Source organism: Tachysurus fulvidraco, chromosome 3 (assembly GCF_022655615.1).
Source record: "Tachysurus fulvidraco isolate hzauxx_2018 chromosome 3, HZAU_PFXX_2.0, whole genome shotgun sequence".
NCBI lineage: Eukaryota > Metazoa > Chordata > Actinopteri > Siluriformes > Bagridae > Tachysurus > Tachysurus fulvidraco.
In genome coordinates, this window is record NC_062520.1 from 20613055 (window position 1) to 20633871 (window position 20817).

General features: G+C 40.3%; 1 protein-coding gene across 3 annotated transcripts; it reads left to right on the top strand.

Moving 5' to 3' along the window:
- Nucleotides 1-245: 245 nt before the first annotated feature.
- On the top strand, nt 246-19986 carry LOC113644734 (transcriptional repressor p66-beta-like). Of its 3 annotated transcripts, none has more exons than XM_027149805.2 (11): nt 246-463; nt 10085-10462; nt 11004-11133; nt 11228-11359; nt 14458-14589; nt 14792-14962; nt 15239-15602; nt 15727-15929; nt 16046-16156; nt 16784-16991; nt 17828-19986. In XM_027149805.2, exons 2-11 carry the CDS (start codon nt 10086-10088, stop codon nt 17962-17964), a joined length of 1965 nt encoding a protein of 654 aa, XP_027005606.1. In that variant the 5' UTR covers nt 246-463; nt 10085; the 3' UTR covers nt 17965-19986. The 3 variants fall into 3 exon arrangements, with proteins under 3 accessions (XP_027005606.1, XP_047667343.1, XP_047667342.1); XM_047811387.1 differs by lacking the exon at nt 246-463 and adding an exon at nt 1246-1267; XM_047811386.1 differs by lacking the exon at nt 246-463 and adding an exon at nt 8428-8565.
- Nucleotides 19987-20817: the final 831 nt, after the last annotated feature.

Here is a 20817-nt window from a genome sequence, read left to right on the forward strand (position 1 = left end):
ACACTGAGTATATAAAGTATATATAATTTTTATACATACATACATACATACATACACGCATACTAAAGTACACGGTCTTGTTTATAACGGAAATAAGTTGTGCGACTCTAAATAAGTAGGAATTGAGTAAAGTTCCCGTGAATAAAGTCAGTCTCCTGCTCGACCTTTACACCACTACAGCCACTAACCACAACAAGCCCATTCACATCTCTCCGTGACCGTCACCGTGGCCCCGCCCCCCCGCCGACACGACAACAAACCGTAACGCGAACAACGTCATCGACACCGACGCCGACCAATCAATGGTCCCGTCTGAGCGCCGAGCGAGCGCGCGCCGGGGCCCAATCACAGGCTTTGTGTTGCTCGCCGGTGCCGGGATCAGTCGCCAGAGGTAACGGCAGCGTCTCAGCATCCCAAAAGCAGACCGGAGCGAGAGGGAACCTGTGGGGTGAAGGCGACCAAGGTGAGACCGAGGATGAGCCGCGGCCCGCGCGCGCGCGCACTCACTCACTCACTCACTCACAACTCACCCCTAAAAATAAACAAAAACAATTAAGGGCCGTGCTGGTATTTATACGCCGACGCTCGCGCTGCATATCCGTACAGCGAGATTTATTTATTGCGCTTTGCTTAAAAGATCGCATCGAGGTGTTCACGATCCTGTTAAAGTAAAACACACACGATTGTCGTGTTACAGATACGTGATGCGTGTGTGCGTGTGTTTCTCCGTCAGCTTGCACTTTATTTATTTTTTGTTATTATTTTTTAGGGTAAATAATTTCCGCTTTTGCGTTTAAAACGAGCTTTTTTTATTGTTTCTTGCTATGAACTGAGTCTCTGGAGGTTAAAACCCAGCAGATTCAGGGTGAAAAATAATCGCTCTAAAAATCCCTTTTCCCTGCTGCGCGACTACAGTAAACAGCAAACTGTAAACATGAGCTATTGCAACGCGAACAATGGGTTTATTATGAAATACAGGGGTTTTATTTGGATCCGGTTGCGAGGTTTTGATGTGATGCGTGTCGCTGTGAGTGAGTTGCGGATGGCGGAACCTCCTGCTGTGGGATAAAATAGAGATCCTGCCATCAGCCATTTGCGTAAGTCGAGACGTGTTCGCCCTCAACTTGTTTCGAGAGCATGCAAATGGCTACCATGTAACGTCCTATTTATCAGTGCATGCTGCTGCTGCTGATACACAAGAACACACAATGGACTGAGAAAAGTAGCAGCTGAGCTCGAATTGTACCACATCCTCCAGTACACATGGGTCAGTTTGACAGTTTGATTTCACTTTGTCTTTCTGTGGTGTGTGTTGTTTTAGAACATGGATTGAAGTGTGTGTGTGTGTGTGTGTGTGTGTGTGTGTGTGTGTGTGTGTGTGTGTGTGTGTGAGACAGTACGAGGAACCAGAGTTCAGGAGCCTGGAGTTGTTCATAGTGGATTAGACCTGGTGGGGTCATAAACACAGCCCCTAACACTCACTTTACGGTGCTAAATTGCTGAATAATGTACACTTGCACTAAGCACCCGGTGACCCGTCCTCAGTTAATAGAGAGATGAATCTGACATTTCGTCTCCAGTAAGCTCGCTTCTATGAGGTGACTGAAATCTGCACTGGATCGTTTTTCTTTTTACGATTTCCCGACTTGTTTTGTAAGCTCTGTGAGCACCCTGGAAAATATGATCCTAACACCATAAACACCATAAACTTGCTGAACTTGTGCCATTACTTTAAACTGTAGTTTTGTTTATTATCTTGCATTGTATGGTACTAAGTACTGTTCTTTGTTGATTGTGCGACTCCTTGTGCCAGGTAAGGTGTATGTGGTGTACCTTTTAGAAAGCCTTTAGAATAAAGCTTTGAATTAACATCAGTGGTCTCAGTATATACCTTTAAATTTTTTTATATAAAAATACTATTGGACACATGCTTAGGGGGATTCCTTTGGGTACTTCAGGCTCCTCCCTGTTCGAGAGACATGCACTGTAGGCTGACGTGTGTGTGTGAGTGTGAGATTGTGGGCTGTCATCATCAATAGGCTGGCATCCTCTCCAGGGTGTACCCTGTGTTGTGCCCTGGGTGTCCTGGGATAGGTCCAGGTTCCCTGCCACCCAGTAAGCTGTGTAGAGGATGGTTGAATGGATGGATGGATAGATGGGAAATGGTGTGTGTGTGTGTGTGTGTGTGTGTGTGTGTGTGTGTGTGTGTTTGTATGTGTGTGTGTGCGCGAGTGTGTGAGAGAGAGAGAGAGAGAGAGAGAGAGAGAGAGATTATTGCTTGTGATGGATTGGCACCTCATTTTGTGCTCCAGTATTAGGCCCCAGGCTCCACATGACCCTGTGTTGGTACAGTCACCCTTTAATTGCACCACACTAATTCCAAGGAAAGGTTTAATACTTTATTTCTGTTTATATTTGGAATGACAAATTTGACTTGTCACTGATAATTTCTTAAGTTTCTAAGAATTGCTGATTCAGTCCTTCCAACCAACTGATGTGTGTGCATAGAGTTCTAACCACTGATGGCCCTGCTGAGGGATAATTCCCTGTTCTGGGGTTAAAAGCCGGCCTGAGCTTGGGGCTATAGATACAAGAAGACAAAGACTAGTGGTGGGTCTTAAAGGGGGAAAAGCACCCTAGTAGCAGGGATCTCCCTCTTTCTCTCTCTCTCTTTCTCTCTCTTTCACTCTCACTTTCTAAGTATTTTAGTTTCTCCCTTACAATCTGGCTTCAAAGCAAAATAAGCAGGAAGATTGTCTCATGTCATTGGAATCTGCCACATTTAACATTTAATCATTACTCATGTCTGTTCCACCTCCAATGTTACATACGCGCGTACACACACACACACACACACACACACACACACACACACACACACACACACACACACACACACACACGCACAGAGTTGCCTGTGTAAACTTACAGATAATCATATGACCCTCCTCACACCCACCCCTTCACAGACTGGGATCAGTCCTAATCCTTCTCACTCTCCTGCACACTTAATCAAAAACAGCAGGCCAATTTTGAAGGACAGTGGCCACAGCTACACCCCAGAATACCATGACTTCTCAAGGCTTTTGCATATGAACCCACTCAGTTTGTTAGACATGTTTCTTACACTCTGGTAGGCAAATCAAGCACTTTGACTGACTTTGTAACCTGATTTTGTGTGGTTTCCTGAGCTGGGATGATCATGCTTGTTTGAGCACCTATATACACACAGACCTTACACTTTTTAAATGTATGATTGTGTGTGTGTGTGCGTGCGTGTGAGGGGGTGGGCATAGAGCTTAGACTTCATGGTTTATGGGGTGTCTGCAGTTTTTGGCATTTCTGCACAAAGCTCTGTTTCGTTTCAGGGAACTCTCTGCATTCAGTTTAACCCTGTCCTGGTGCTGACTTTGTTCATCTCTCTTTGTCCAAGGCCAGTCCTCTGTCCCTCCATGTTTGCCATGGGCTACAGCAGAAATTAAATTGATTAGTGGTACTGTCTAAAAATAGATGTACTGGTTGCCATGGCAACCCCCCAGAGCCCGGAGTTGTTGCCTTGTTTGATGAAGACCTGTGCTTAAGTGTTGTAATATTGAGAGACACACACACAGGCTGCATGACGAGCAGATATCGCTCTCGTTATAGTCGACTGATGTTGTCCTGATTTACATGGCTACTCTCTGCCTATTTTCTCTCCTTTAGGTGACCGTCTGCGTCTTCCTTTTAGAAAAGTCTATTTTGTGCCTGTTTTGCGCCTGTGTGTGATGTGTGAGTTGCTCCCCAACACCCCCACCACCACCACCACCAGGTGAGCTCCTCTCCAGGGAAGAAGCCTCAGCTATAGACAGCAGTGATGAGAAAAGAAGCAGATCTGCTGCTCCAGCTTGTATAAGACAGGCTTTGGAGTCTACTCTACACAAATTAGCAGCGTGCCCATTCTCTTGGCTGTCAGCGTGCTGTGTGTGTGTGTGTGTGTGTGTGTGTGTGTGTGTGTGTGTGTGTGTGTGTGTGTGTGTGGGTTGCTGAATGGAGATAAGGATGAAGTGCTGTCATTTGGAGGCACTGGCACACGTGCCAGATCTTCACTCCGTTTTGGTGGCTCACTGAATGTGTTTGGTGATCGCATCCAGTCCAGTTTTGTATCTGGTCTCATTTCTGATCTGCATTCGTTCTCATGTCATGTGATTAGATTACACAAGCTCCGCTGTCCTGACCTCCCCTTTCTGCCATTACATCTTGTGCTATTAGATTTGTCTGCAGATCATTTGGAATCGATGCATCCAAAAATGGTCCGCCGGGGCTAAATTTTAACTATTTGTTTCCTGATAGGAAGAAACCAAACTGAACTCCAATTTTTTCTTTTGTCATTGTTCATTTCATTCATCTGCCAACATTGTGTGAGTTCTTAATAGGCAGCCATGCAGAGAAATGATTGTTTCTGAGTTAAAGGTTAATGAATGTATGAAATGTGTGGAGAGCATCTGCAGGTGATGGAGTCTTATGGTGCTTTTGCGTGACCTAAACAAGCAGAAGTGTGTGAATACGAGCGGCTCCTCGGGGGTCTCTGTGGAAGCGCTTAGAGTTTCACTGTGACTTTCTTTCCTGTACATGTGCAGTATTTAGTCTTTCTTCAGCCATGCCATGAGATGCTGTGTTTTATGTAATAGTTCAGGATAAAGGGGCACTGCAGGAAAAAGCTAATCTCAATGAGTGCGTGAGTGAGTATGAGTGTGTGTCCCCTTAAATACAATGAATGTGTCTGAATCAAGGTCATTTATTGTTTTCTGCATTTTCATGTAAATTGTGGGCATTTTTTATGTTTGAGTGGCAAAGCAAGCCTTACTCATTGATTTGTCTAGCTCTGGGTTTTATATATATATATATATATATATATATATATATATATATATATATATATACTGTTTAAATATCAAGCTCAAGGTCACTTAAATGAACTGACCCTACTTTATTTAAACTTGCAATAAATCACGACCTACCCATTCAGTTGTAATACATTTGAATATAAATTAAGTGTAAACTTATCATTTAAAGAAAGAATGCTTTGTATTGATAAAATGATTAAGTGCAATTAGCCAGACTACATATTTGTTTGCTTCACTTTGTTCATAGGTTGTTATGAAGTCATCAAATCTTGCTTTTTATGGGTCACCTAACACTTCAATGTTCTCTGTGGAAAAAGTAAAGCACTTATCATTATGATATCTGGCCTACAAAAGGGCCAGGAGAGGAATCTGGGTCTTCCAGTGAGAGCAGAGTTAATTGAATCCTTTGGGCATTGGGCAGTGCAGGGCATGACTGGGAAACAGACCTGTGTCTCAGCAGCAGAGCTGAATTGACCAGTGTAGTGAAGTGTACTATAGCTGATGTTCATCTCTTTATGCAATATGGCCAATGGTTTGTGGACACCAGACCAAATTACGTTTTATGTGGCCCTTCCATAAACCTTTCCCACATAGTTGGAGTCACACACATTTAGAATATGCATATTGAGACCATGCTTTGGAAATGGGATGGTCATATGAGTGTCATGGTCAGCTGTTCACATATATTTGAACATCTATCGATCTGTTAATCTGTCTGTCTGTCTATCCTTTCTCTCCATCTTTCTTGCCTTTTTAACTTTTAAGTTTGTCCTGGGCTTTGGGACAGCATGTTTTCATCTGTCTGCATTACTGTAACACATTGTCCAATTTTGTCCAAGATCTAACTCTCGTCCTGCACCAAGGACACAGTTTTGTTTGCTGTTTAGATCTCCGTAACTATGACAAGGAAGTGAACAAACTGTGTGTGTCATAGAGATATTCAACTAAAAACAAAATCTTCTTTTCTGTCCTGTAACGTCTGCCCTCCTCAAAATAACACAATTGATAATAAAAGTTTGAAGAAATTTAATACGATAAATTTGTATGTTCAATAACAAATGTTCAAACTTTGATCAGAATGGTAACAGATTTTGAATTTGGAAGCATGACTTGGAAACTCTGTGTGTACAGTGTGTGTGTGTGTGTGTGTGTGTGTGTGTGGGATGTCCGTTGTGAGTGTCTCTGTAGAAAAAGAAAGATGGGGGTTGGGTTTGTTGAGCCCAAACTGCCCAGTACAGTACAGAGAGCAGATTGATTGGCAGCCAGATGCGAGTGTCTGTGGAGGATTGTGGGATGGGGGATGGGTGGTATAAGAGGTATTGCTACATATGTGTGCCACTGACTGAAGAACAGTCGCTGGATTTGTGCCACTCTGCTGGCATTAAAAACTCTACAGTGAGGTGTTTGTGTGTAGAAGAGTAAGAAAGTGTGTGTGTGTGTGTGTGTGTGTGTGTGTGTGTGTGTGTGTGTGTGTGTGTGTGTGTGTGTGTAAAAGACTGGGAAGAGAGATGGAGTGAAAGAGTAAAAGTAAGTGTGTATGTGCGCGCGCGTGTACGCGAAGGGAGGGGGTAGGACAGGGCTAACAAAGGATCTACACACACTGGCATGACTTAGGCTTCCGTGTGGATGTTTCTTTGTGGGTCTCCAGCAGTAATGTAATTCAGGCTCTCACAGTCTGACTTTTAAAGCTTAATCAGCCTGTAGCTTTACTTCGTTCCTTTCTTCTAACCACACACACACACACACACACACAGCAAACTTTAAACATATTTAATTTCCAACTCCGATCTAGAAAGTCTATAAGGTTTTCTTTTGGTGTTGCTTGTTGAACACACCACCATCAAACACACACTTTACACATTGCAGAACACATTCATGTATTTATTTTGCATCTGTGGAATGTGCATGTTTAGACTCTGGTCTTCTGAGGAGATGGCTGGTGGATGCGTATACAAGAGGGTTTATAGAATGTATGTGTTTGTGTGTCTGATCTTGTCGCTTACCATACCTCCATCTTAACACCTCCGTTTTCCTGCTATGTGAGAGCTGCTGGAGGCGTACAAGGACTGTGTTGACTGGCATAGAGCCCAGTGCTCTGTGTGTGTGTGTGTGTGTGTGTGTGTGTGTGTGTGTGTGTGTGTGTGTGTGTGTGTGTGTGTGTGTGTGTGTGTGTGTGTGTGTGTGTGTGTGTGAGCGCGTGTTCGTGGACACATATGCAGCTCTGTGTACAATTATGGTATGTGTCTTGGGCAGGAAAGTAGGTAGCTGATCAGTTGAGGGAGTTAAAATGAAAGAGTTTGGAGAGAGACACAGTGGTTTTCTGTTTCAGAAAGGAATAAGATGGACCTCCTGGTGAGAGTATCACATTTGAGGATAGTTGCATCATGCAGATCTACCAAAGGCAACTCGGCATGATTGCTTTTCTCCTAAGGGTTTTTTTTTAATGCAGTTAATATTAGTTTTATTCCCATATTTTTTTTGTACAGAAGTTTTTTTTTCTGTTTGATCTCAAAACCTGTGGATCAGCGAGGAGTCACTGCCACTATAAGCATTCGGTTCTCACTGCATATACGAACGGCTTTGTATGTGACATGTTAAGTGTTAAATGTGATGGTTTGCCTTTATCTATGCCGTACACACTGCACAGAATAAGAGGAACAGCCTCAGATGAAAGTACACTTGTAGGTAAAAGGTTCCTTAAGGTTTCTTTGGATGGTTCAACTTTCTGAAGAGGAACCTTTCTGAAGGGAAAAGGCTCTTCTGGATCTATGCATGCTTTTCAGGATTTAACTGTAAAGACAAACTGAATAAGCTTTGAGTTATTGCTAGTTGGAATCTGTTCTAGATGGCATAAAGCACATCTAAGTTGCACTGTAAAAATAAATAAATAAATGGACCATAAACCCCCAAGCCAATTAAAACAACAACAACAAAAAAAAGGCATGCTTGCCTTAAGCAAAGTATATGAAAAATAGTCAACTCAAGCATTTAAGACATGTGATTAATGAAAGGGCTGGACTGTTGAAGGGAAGGTTGGAGTGGCATGGTATTGTGTGAAGAGCTGTTTTGTGCTTAGCTTCAAAAGATAAGGATGTTTCAGGGACATCGTGATGTGTTGGGGGAGTGCAATTTTGGAAAGTTCTATGACTTTATTCATTTAAATGTTGAAAATTCTGACCAGAAAAATGACCAGTTTGCTTGCGGTGCTTTTCCGATTTAGGGTTGATGAACCATTCGAAAGCATGCCTATACAGACTGGGTATAGTAGTTTATCAGTATTAGGTATATATTAAAAATCATTACGCAAAACACAATGCTGTTTTTTATTAGTAAACATGGCCTAGTAGATATATACTGTATTGTGTTTTATTCAATTATTGCATTTTTATTATTTAAAAGCAACTCCTTATTAGAATTTATGTAGCAAAACAGAACGATAAGTAACGATTCATTTTTTCCTGTTATTTATTTGGTTGTTAAATCCAGCATTGTTTGTGTCATGAATTTTGGTTTCGGTTATGGCCAAGAATGTTTATTTTGGTGTTTCATTAGCAAAATCTGAAAGTTTACAGCGTCTCAGCTGAATGATCTGCCACCTACTGAGGAGAGGTGGGTGGAAGGAACAATGAGCAGAACCTGTCCGAGGACCTGAGGGTGGGAGTCTGTGGAAGGAGAAGTTTAGGTAGGTGTTTAAGGGCAGGGCCGTGTGGTGCTTTGCGAGTCGGTTTTATTTTTGTTCTGTATACAGCGATGGGTAACCAGTGTAGATGGAGATCCAGAGTAATAGTAGATGCATTTTTTTTTTCTTTTTTTTTTTTTTTGGGAAATGGGTGAATAATCTGGTTTCAGAGTTTTCAAAGCACTTTAACTTCTGGAAAGGAGATCATTTTAATGGTCTCAGGAGTTTTCTATATGTTACAGCAACCCTGTATGCTGCTGGTGGTTTGTTTGCACTTTTCATAGTTAGTTAAATTATCTTGGAACAATTCCATCTTTATTTTATCCCGTTAACATACAAATCTGTTATCCATACTGTGTGTCACTGGGAACCAATCAAATACTAGCTTGTATGCCTGTTTAAAGACTTTAAGGCTCATCTCGTCCCTCAGGACCTGCCTGATTCATCCTGATGCTCTACTTCTGCTTGGAGTTTTCTTTGCTGGTAACTTACCTTCTCCTCTGGACAGTCACACATAGATACCTTAAAGACTCACCTGGGCTTGTATTGATGACAGTAATCTTACCTGCATGCTGTAGACTGGTACATGAGAACTGCTTCTCTAATCATATAGACTGCGCACATTATGGCCGTAATGAACATCCTTGAACAAAGGTAATGATTTAAATTTCCACTGTACACTGGATAGGTTCCCTTTTGAGTCTTGTTCTTTTTTTTCTTTTTTTTTCCTTTTTCTCTGAAATCTCACCTGAGTTCTAAACCCGCATCTAGATTTCTGCTAAGCTGGGTTTTTTTTTTTGGCAATGTTTAAAAAGCCCTACAAATCAAACGAAATTGAATTGAGAATCAGCTTGGACATTTGATTAGCTTTAAATAAGTGAGTCTGTCTGCGGTTATTGTCTTAGTCTGCTCTACACTGGCTTTTAGGAAGCAAAGTTGTCCGGAAAGGTGTCGAAAAAAAGAGCAAATTAAACTTTCTTCCTTTATCTCACTCTCTTAGTCAAATTGATCATTCGATCAAGTGATCGTTTCTGCTTGTTCCATTCTCTTTAAGTGATGATCCAACTTGAATCCAGATGGTTGTGTTTGGGTTAAAAGGTTGCAATCAAGGAGAGGAAGGAAATACAATGGAGAGCAATTAAAATGGTCTTGATTGGGGAGTCTGTATAGTTTTAATTGTTTCCCTGTAAAGGAAGTCCTCTATATTCAAAGCTTCTCTGTGTTGAATAAGATCACTGCCTCAGGCATTGGGAATAAAGCATGTCTAAACATTTGATTTGATGAACAAAAAAAACATAGACATGCTGATTGTTTTCTCCCAAACAATGACAAAAGAGTTGAAGAACATGTTCAAACTTAATATCAGCTTTACTAATCTCTGGAGTTGCAGTGGAGTGATGAGACAAGCTGTATTCTGAATTTGGGTGTATTTCCGTGATAATATATTTCATGACAGATTATGCAGGAGAAATGTTTTGATGGCTGTGTATCATTTTGTGTGTGTGTGCACATTCTCCTCCAGAATGGACCGTATGAGTGAGGAGGCATTGCGGCTGAACCTGCTAAAGCGAGGCCTGGAGCCAGCAGAGGAGCGTAGCCGAACTCACGATGACGTCCTGCCCAAGAGGCTGAAAATGGAAGGTCATGAGGCCATGGAGAGACTGAAAATGCTCGCACTGCTCAAACGCAAGGACCTGAGTGGCCTGGAAAGCGGCTCTGGAACACTGGGGGATCTGCGAGCCTCTGGAGGCAGCAGCCACTCTGCGTTACAGAGCTACACAACGTATGAGGAAAAGCTGAATGGCAGCCTGAGGACGCCAACCGTGTCTCACTCTCTTATGGGTCGCAGCGGGAAAGAGAACATCAGTGATGAGCCGGTGGACATGAGTGCTAAGAGGAGGTGAGGGAGAGAGTCTGGTCAGTTTGTGTTGTGTGGGATACAGGTAATGTACAAAACTCAGTTCAGGATCAGCATAAATAAATGAAACAGTGATCCAGATCATGCGAGTGGGAGTGTCGAGTCCTGCCGTATAATACACTTCTAGTGTTGACTGAAAAGCTTTTTAAATCACCGGTGTGACAAAAATCTCTTATTAGTATGATTAGCACACTCTGCTCTCCAACTCTGAATTGGAAGTGATCGGATGATTGTGACTCAGTTCATGTCCCAGGACCGACAGAAAGCGACTGATGGGCCCTTGAGCTGGCTCCTTTTACCCCTCAGCTGCTTAGATTATATTCTGTCTCAATTGTATGCTGTTTTCTATAAAAGAGTTTACCATACGAGTAAAACATAATGATGACACATAATCAGCTGACATACTGCCTTAAATATTACATTAACGATAATATGCACGTTTATAAAAATAGCATGTACGTAAATATGTGCCTGTAATCATTCGATTTGATGTTTGACCATCTGATTGTATGTATGACTTCAGTGTAGTGGACCGTGAACGTCACACTCCCTCTCCAGATGTGATCGTTTTATCTGACAACGAGGCATCTAGCCCCAAAGGTGTTGCAGGCAGAGAGGACAAAGTGAAACCCGTAAACCTAGACATGTTTAAGGTAAAGAGGCAGTGAGGAGACCTTCTGCACTGTATTTTCATGTTTGTGTTTGTTTGTGCATTATGAGTGTGTGTTTTGTGTGTGTGTGTTGCAGGGGAAGAGTGTCGCTGAGCGACAGCGAGTCATTAAGGCTTTAAGAGAGGAGCTGAGACTTGAGGAGGCTCGTCTGGTTCTGCTCAAGAAACTCAGGCAGTCTCAACTACAGAAGGAGAACCTCGCCCACAAGGTCTCTATCTCGGACTCTTTCTGTTTCTCTCTTCACTTCACAGTTCAGTTAATGCCTTGTCTAATAAGCAGTAATGAATTCAAATACAATTTTTTTGTAAGGCCAGAGAAAAAGACTAGTTTTTACTATTGTACAGAAACTATCTTGTTAAACCAAACATTTAAAACTCTGGGTAGAAGAAAATTTCACACTTTAAAGCGTTGTTAGCACCAATTTATATCCAGGTTTATGAAGACCTTCTTTAAAGCAGAGTTTACAGTGCTTTTGTGGTGCCAGATGTGTACAGCATGAAACAATGCAGTGTTACAAACTTACGGCTAGATGCTTAGCAGCAGAAACTCAATTAGAAATTGAACAGTGTGTGTTTAATATCTTGTAAAAACCAGGACGTAGCGACACAACAAAAACGGATCAGTAGTGTCAGGTGGGAAAAACGTCACACATTACGGAAGGAGAAATACCAGACGCAGGAAAATTAGCAAGTGCCTGGTCAACTACACTGCACTTAAAAGGTCAATAAAGATTACAAAGTTGTGAAAGATAACAGTACCTGCTCGGGTCCTTTAATTCACACTGGTTGCGGAAGTGTAGGACATGCTGTTATTTAAAGCTTTCATGCTGTATTTATCAAATCATGGTTGCTGAAACTGCATATATGCAGATGAAATGGTTAACCCAGGGTTTAAGTATGTACAGTGTGAAATGTCAGATTGTAAATAGCCAGGATTAATGACACAGGGGAAATTATTATAAGTGTTAAAAGCCTTAATGCGTGTATTTTAGTTTTTTTTTAAATTTAGTATATATGCAAAAAATCAGCAGTTCAATGTGGTGTTATAATTAAAAAGCAACATAACATTAGACGTCTGATCCTGATCGATGTACAATAGAAAAGTGTCACTTTGTTAGGATACATTTCTGCAGTGAGAAAAGCAGTGTAAAATGGACATGGTCCAGTCTGTGATTTTCATTAGCTGTTTTGTGTGTTTTGTTTTTCTTTTTGCTGTTATTTTATTCTTTTTTTTGTTCAGGTGTAAACAGCTGTGTGCCAGATTGAAAAGCTCTGAAAAAAACAAAATGTGTTAGACAAATCGTATCGTCTTTCATTGGCGACATGCAGAAAACATGACGTCAGTGCTCTAAGCCGATGTCAGGGATGTGGTGTTGAGAAGGTCCTGACTGCATCATGAAGCTTGAGCTTTACGTTCCAGGAGATTCACCATATAACGGAACAATCTTTAAAGGAAAACCTTTCCTACTTCTTACAGGTTTATTGTGGTCTCTAGTCTGCTTTATATGTTGAAACAAAGATCCGATCAACAATGATTACTAAAACTTGATAAAGGTGTTGCTTTGACCTTTCAGTATTTTAGTGTGGCATGGCTTCTACACATTGATGGATGTGAACTAGCAATGCAGCAGAGTGAAATACACTGATATCTGACATGGCTACAATACACGCTTTGTTTTTTATCAAGAATCATAAGAGCAATGGCACGAAGGTTTTGCTTTCAGTGTTGGCAAATCACTAATGAAAGGCAAGGCTGTTTATATATTGTATTTCATGTGTTTTCACTGTTGTGATTGCTTTTTGGCATTGATCTTTGCCAACGGACTTTCCCAGTTTGTGTGTTTATACATGGTTTGGACAATTAAAATGAAACACCTGGTTTTAGCCCAGGCCAATAGAGCATTGGTCCATCTTAGGAATGACAGATCTGCCCTGAGGATGGAGGGATTTTGAGGCATTAATCTTGCAGAACACTGGCGAGGTCACTACGTGATTTTGGTGGAGGAAACGTTCCAGACTTGCTCCTCAAAAAACACCCCATATTCTGATGTTCTATTCTGTTCTCCCTGTGCAAGCCAAGGGAGATGTTCAGCTTCACGTTCATGTTCATTAAAACACTATGTCTTCGGTCTTCCTGTGTGTATTGATACATCTGATGGCACCACCTTCAGCGTAGTCCTTGCCATGATATTGCAGCTCAAACCATCACTGATCTACCCCTGTTCTTCACTCTGGGTATGTGAGAAACCAGTTGATAAGCTTCTTTAGGTCTCCTTCATACCATAACTGTCCTGGATGTGGAAAGACAGTGAAGTTTGATTCTTCAGAGAACACTACATGTTTTTACATTGTCCACAGCCAAAGATTTGGAACCGACGTTGCCATCAGTACAAGTGACCAAAAGTTTGGATCAAGCAGCCTGACAACGAATACTTGACCCTCAGTTTCTTTGTCCAAATCCCGTGTATAAAGTATATCAAATAATATACCACATAAATTATCCAGATTGTCTTCCTGTAACCACTGAATATCCACCGACATCCAAACTGGTTAGGTACTTTTCTTGCATTTAAGCTTTCAAGCAGGGGCTCTAACTCCAGTCCTCAAGACCCCCTACCATACACAGTTTGTTGTTATTTCTGCTACTGACATATCTGATCAGATTTAACATGTCTGATTGAGCTACTGAGAACCTCAGACTGCAGGGTCTCAAGGACTAGGTTAAATTATTAAGTAATATCAAATATTAAAACATTTTATAACCATGATAAATGGTTCATGTTAAAGCAATCGAGCTCAGTTTCCTCTACAGTAACATCTGAACATTTTAAGTAATACGAGGAAATTTAAACCTGTATAATATTCTTTTTTCTTTGTCTGTACTTAGGCTTATTACTGCTTTGGGAAAAATCCCTTTTATTTGTCACATCCCCTGATAATTAAGAGCCCTGTGGAAAAAAAAAAAAATATATTAACAGTCTAAAGCTGAATTTCTTTGGCCGTAATGAGAAGCCGGCTGCTTTTGTCTTTTGTCTGGACGACGAATTCCAGAAGACAATGAAATAATATAATGGAATTGTAACTGATAACAAAAAATAAGATAAAAAAATAGATAAAAATCTAGCAGCTATACATGTTACAGATTACAGAATGTAATGTAGCATTTTAGCTATTTCTTCCTTTATTATTTATGCCACCGCTACATAGAAACGTAGTAATAGTAGTCGGCATTGTATTCTTTGGGAGCCGCGTTAAAAGTCGTCTTGTGTGTTTTTAAATAAATGTTTTTTCTTCATCTGTCACTCAGGTGTCAGTGGTGCAGAGCAGTTCTTCATCCATTCATCCCTCAGCCCACAGCTCTCAGTCTAGCAACAAACTACCCATCAGATCTGGCCACACACACCACAGTGGAGATGCCCAGAACCTTCGTGCTGCACAGGTCAGGAGTCCACAAGCTAACTTTAGCACACATGACCACATACTTAGAAGCTCTTGCTTTTATGTGTTAAGCAGTGTAACCTCAAATATCAGCAGAAATGCACAGCTCATGACTGCCATCCTGTGGTCATGAAAAAACCTGCATTCTTGAGTGAAGCAAAAGCCTTGTGCAGTTTGTCACTGTGAGCCGTTTATTTCCTCAGGGTCAGAGTGTGATCCGGTCTGCAGCAAGTGCCTCCATACCCCAGATGATGATGTCACAGCGAGTGGTTGCTCCAAGCCCGGGGCAGCTGCAGGGCCACCGAGTGCTTAGCAAATCAAGCAGCATGCGCACATCCACAGCCAGCATCAACAGCACTGTTAACTATCAGCAGGTACTGTGCGTGTGTGTTTAGATGAGTTTATATACCTGATACACTCACAGCGCACTTTATTAGGAACACTTGTAATTTGAACAGAGTTGTGTGTCTGCCCAAAGTCTTTATGTAGAGAAGAAGTAACAAAAACAGCCTGTATGTAATTTAAAGAACTTTTATTTTTTGACTAAAAATCTGAAACCTTTTTTAAGTCTTTTAATACACTGAACATGTGTGCGTGTGTCTGTGTGTGTTTTTGTCTGTGTTTGCGTGCACGTGTGACACTTGTTACAGGCCTCTAGTCAGCAGGTGCCTGTCCCCCAGCGTTCCAGCTCTTCCTCCATCTACATGAACCTGGCACACATGCAGGCAGTGGGTGTGGCTGGGCTGACTGGGGGAGTGGGGGTGGCTGGTGTGACAGGTGGAGTGGGTGTTTCTGGGGTGGGCTCTTCCTCATCTAGCTCTGTGCAAGATGTGGCCAGCAGTCAGGCTGCAGCCAAACTGGCTCTACGCAAACAGCTGGAGAAAACCTTACTGGAAATCCCTCTGCCTAAACCACCTGCGCCTTTGCTCTACTTCCTGCCCTCAGCTGCTAACTCTGAGTTCATCTACCTGCTGGGCCTAGAGGAGGTGGTACAGAGTGTTCTTGACAGCCAGGGTGAGAACACTAATAGTGCTGGTCATCAGACAGATCATTTGTGCTTTATTTTCATTAGGATATTAATTTAAATTTACTGTGTGTGTGTGTGTGTGTGTGTGTGTGTGTGTGTGTGTGTGTGTAGGTAAGCTGTGTGGGACATCTGGTCGTCTGGAGCCCTTTGCATGTGCTCAGTGTAAAACTGATTTTACCCCTCACTGGAAGCAGGAGAAGGGCGGACGCATCCTTTGCGAGACATGCATGACGTCCAATCAGAAGAAGGCATTGAAAGCTGAACATACTAATAGGCTGAAGAATGCCTTTGTGAAAGCTCTGCAGCAAGAGCAGGTAAAGACAAGATCCTCCAGGTGTACCATTGCCTATAATTTGCCACTAACACACTTTGTGCTTCAAATGCTTATTCTGTGTGTATGTGCATGTGTGTATGTGTGTCTGTTTTGTAGGAGATTGAACAGAGATTACAGCAACAAGCTGCCCTGTCCACTAGTTCTACAGTGTCTGCAGCTAGTGTGAGCAAAGCTGAGTCCATGATGAGGCACCACACCATCAGACAGGTACATACACACACAAACAAGCATTATTCGTTGTGGTAGTGATCTTTAAACATGGTAGTGTCTTACTGTGTGTGGTAATGTTACAAGAGGATCAGGTGCAGCAATGCTACTGGGGATTTGAGGGACAACCAAACAATTTGGCCAAAAGAAGTGACCGTTAAAAACAAAATAAAATGCAAAAATTAAAAGTGTACAAGGAAGAATGTCAGCTCAGTAAAGTAGGTATAATAAAGTATTTCAGAGGTGACACTATAATGATTATAATCAGTGTTGTTTCACATCCATTGATGCACTATATATAGGGAGCTGACAAACTGTACACTTTGTGGCCTATGGTTTATAGTTGTATATGCACCTGTATGCTAGTCCTACTAACATGATCAACTATGTGCACCAAAGAGCACATTTTAAAACATATAATTTCAAGAAACTGGTAATAGAATTTCCATCTAGCTGTTTTCCTTTTAGCCATTTTCCTTTATAGGTCTAAAGGAGTTGCCTAACTAGTGTGCAAGTGGGATATAATATGAAAAATACAAGGAATGAGAAGTTAGACATATTTCTACACCCACCTGGTGACCCAAGTGTGTACATGAGCTATGAACGTGTGTGCATATTGACCTGCAGGCATCCTCAGCACAAGTTGCTCAGTCCCAGGTGCAGCGCAGTTTATCAGCTGCGGGTTCTGGGTCAGCACGAGGTGTCCTATCCAACTTTGCACAGGCATCCCAGCTTGCTCTACCTGGCACTATAATGGGCATGACCAGCAAACACTGCTCTACGTCCAGCAGCCGGTCACAGCATGACGGCCGACATCAGTTGTACGGCATTCCTGGTGAGTAACTTGTTCACTGGAGGTAATATAAGCAGATCCATTGTGCCATATAATGAGTACGTTACTACATGTAATATTTGAAATCACTAATTCTTCAAATTCTTGGGGGTGGAGTTATCTTGTACACATCTGATACTGACTTTAATTTACATCATGCTAAAATGAGATTTTAAAAAATGCAATGTAAAATATTCTAGCTTTGTCTGAGTTTAAAGATTGTTTATAAGCTACCAAGCCTGAGTGATGTTCTTGTGTTAGGATTTAAAGGTCCGGTTTGGTGTTCAAAGGATTTTAAGTGTTTCTAGAGCAAGGGGTTTGAAATTTGCATTTATAAAGGGATTGTATGAATGTAGGATTTTATATCTGGCAATCAAGAGCCACACACAATTTCCCTTTTTTTTATTAATTAAACTTGGGCTAAAATCAATAATTAATGAATTTATTAATAGCTGTGGTTCTTGTTTAGGCTCAGATGAAATCCTGCAGATTTAATGGCCTTATTAATTGAGATTAAATTGGATTGTAGCTGGTGTAAGTTACCCTTTATCTAGCCCTGAGATAATCAAATAATATTTAATCATATAGTAATAATGTATAATATAAATAATTCATCAACTTTATCCCCTGTTTATATTTTTTGGCTTATTAAAGATTACTCCAAATTGTATTTCATAGTGAGACAAATATTGTGGGATTATTATTATTATTATTATTATTATTATTATTATTATTATTATTATTATTATCATTAATAATGATAATAATAATAATAATAATAATAATAATAATTACAAATATTTATTTATTTGTTTATTTCACCTTCACTTTCTCTGTAGGAGTCAACATTGCTTACCTGAGCTCTGGTAATGTTGGGGGTCATAAGTCATCTAGTTTAGCAGACAGACAGCGAGAGTACCTGCTGGACATGATTCCTCCTCGCTCCATATCCCAGTCTCTGACTGGACAGAAATAGGCCTTCTCACTCTCACACGTAACCCCAACACATGCACAAACAACTTAATCATTTCAAGCTCGCTCTCATATTCTCTCTCTCTCTCTCTCTCTCTCTCTCTCTCTCTCAGATGGTAACACATACATACACACACACACAAACATTCAAATATCTTGCCACGTCTCCCAGTAACCTGTTGCATGCAGTGCCTGTCAGTCTGCTTACCAGCTACTCTTTCTGTGTAACACAATCAGTGACTGTATGTGGTGAACTTCACCAGTAAACTGCAGTAACTCTCTGCAAGTATGCAATCCCTCCTCAACACTGCTTAACCCCTACAGTCTTCATCCCTCAAACTGTGTGTGTGTGGACATGTTTTGTACATTAATGCACTTTCTGGTGAGAATATATTTTTCATTTTGCTGTTAATATTTTTGAATGTGTGCGGGCGGGTGTGGTGTCACTATACAGAGTGAAACAGAAGCTCTTAGTTGACTGAGAGAAATGAATTAAATGGACATTGTGGGTTTTCCCCCTATGAAAGCAACTATCAGTGTTTTTAAGAAGATGGGATTTAAATGAAGAAGTCTTATTATATCACTATGTGGAGAGCTTTGCTTTTGGCTACTTTTAGCTAACTGGAATACTTACACCCTGTTACTCACTATTTCTTGTGAGGTCACATTTACTAACTCCTTTTCCGTGCACAAACATGTACGTGCTTTGCTTTGCTTTAGATCTTGTGCTCATGAATCATTTATTTTATGGTGCTCTCCCTGAATTAGTCATTTTTCTCATCAAATGAGGAATTACTTTTATGTTAGTCCACCTTTGACTTTAAACATGTAAAGTTAAGAAAAATTATAATTACTTATAGTGATAAGTATTGAATTTTAAAGGTGCTGTTTGTCAGATTTTCCTCTCTTCACAATGTGTTTTACTGAACAGAGGAATTTCTCATGCACTGCCCCTTTAAGTGCACAGTGCAATATTGGGCAAGAAGGTGATGAATTTTTTTTTTTTTTTTTTTTTTTTTTTTGTGACTGAATATGAACAATTTGTTATGGCCCTGCACCATGATAGATAATACCTTTTCCACATTTCTCTATTAAACATGTATCTTTGTTTATTCATCTTTTGTAAAATATGTACAGAATAGTATGTTCCCTTTTTTTATTTCATTATACCATGTGCCCCAAGGTATATTTGTTGTTTAACAAAAGAATTCTTCATATCTGTAAAGCTGATTTTTAAAAATATTTCTTATGAAATACCTGTAAAAATTCTTTTAGAAATTTAAGCCATTTTGCCCCTTTTCATGCCCCTTTTATCTTACTTTACTTGAAAACTGGTCAAGGTTTTATGAACATTAAGCTTATAACGAGTATTACAAATACTTATTTGCATGAGCAGATGTATTCTTAATAATGTATTGTAAATATGCCTTTAGCTTTTGGGGCTCAAAACAGGAAACAATGCATTTGTACATTACATAGGAAAAAAACAAAAGTCATTGATATTGTGAGTGTCATTTTGTCACGTGTTCCCTTTGTAGTGCTGCACAAAATGTATGGAATTACAATTTTCTTTTGATTCATTCTTAAATATGTTTTTGTCCCCTCTTAATCAGTTGTGCTGTGTGCTTCATCTGCCTAAGAGCTTCTATTAGAAGACTTATCTGGACACAGTATTTCACTTAATTGTCTGTAAAAGTTTGAAACGAACACACATCCCTTTGTACATTAGTGTTAGATTTGGGACAACTCAGACAACTACGTGAAATGTTGTTGCCTCTGGCAATCAGAGATGTGCTCAATTTTTAATGTCGGTCCTCTGGAGATGGCCATTTATGATCCCAGGGCTGGAAAAATGCTCTTGCTTTTCACTTTATTTGCTGTTATTTGTTGTTATAAGCGCAACATGCTGTATTTGCTGTATTTGAAACTAAACAGAAGGAAGAAAAAATGTTTTCTTGCAGGCCAAATGTTGCTCTATATAATTTCAGTAAATAAGCTTACAATAAAAAAAATAATTAAGAAATGACTTAACGTTATTATTTATTTACTTACTTCATTTACCTTCAGCGTTCGGATGTTTTGGCATCAGGCACAAGCAGGAATTTTGGCCCTTTTCACTGTTTTAATGCACTGTTTCTTCTGTGTAAGATTTTCCTTCTCTTGGCTGATTTTCCTTCCCTAGAGGCTCTCACTCACAGCCCTTGTTATGAGCTAAACTTTCTCCTTTGTAGCAGCACCTTTAATGAGCAGACATGTTTCTCTTCTCTATTCTCCTTTAGTCCACTTCACTTTGCCATTTTGTTACAGTGTTGAAAATCACAACTCATGAAAGATAGAAATATTTATTTTATATATATATATATATATATATGTTTTGAGATTACTATTAGTATTTCACAAACTGTAGGGTTGTGTATAAAGAGCATGTACCATATCATGTATATTATGCAAGGATGTACAGATCAATAGCAAATGTAAAATTAATATTTACTTCTGAGGCTTTTGTGAGTACAGACATGTAGATGTTGTTGATAATAGACAGGTCTTCTTTCCTTTTAGGGAGAAAAAAGATGTCTAGCACCATACAGTGTTTGTCACGTAATGTTTTATGTGAAACCCTACAACAGAGTGTTTCCCTTTTTTGAAATTAGGTCCTCTTTAGAAAGCTTGAGCCATTATGTATCCAAAGAAACATTCAAAAACCCTTTTAGTTTGTAACCGTGTACTGTGTCCTTTATATCATATTTTATACTGATGTGACACAAAATTAGATTCTGTTTGAAAATACTATGTTACTTTGCACAATATGCCTAAACAGTCAAATTAGTTGATTATGCTGATTTAACAGTATGCACAA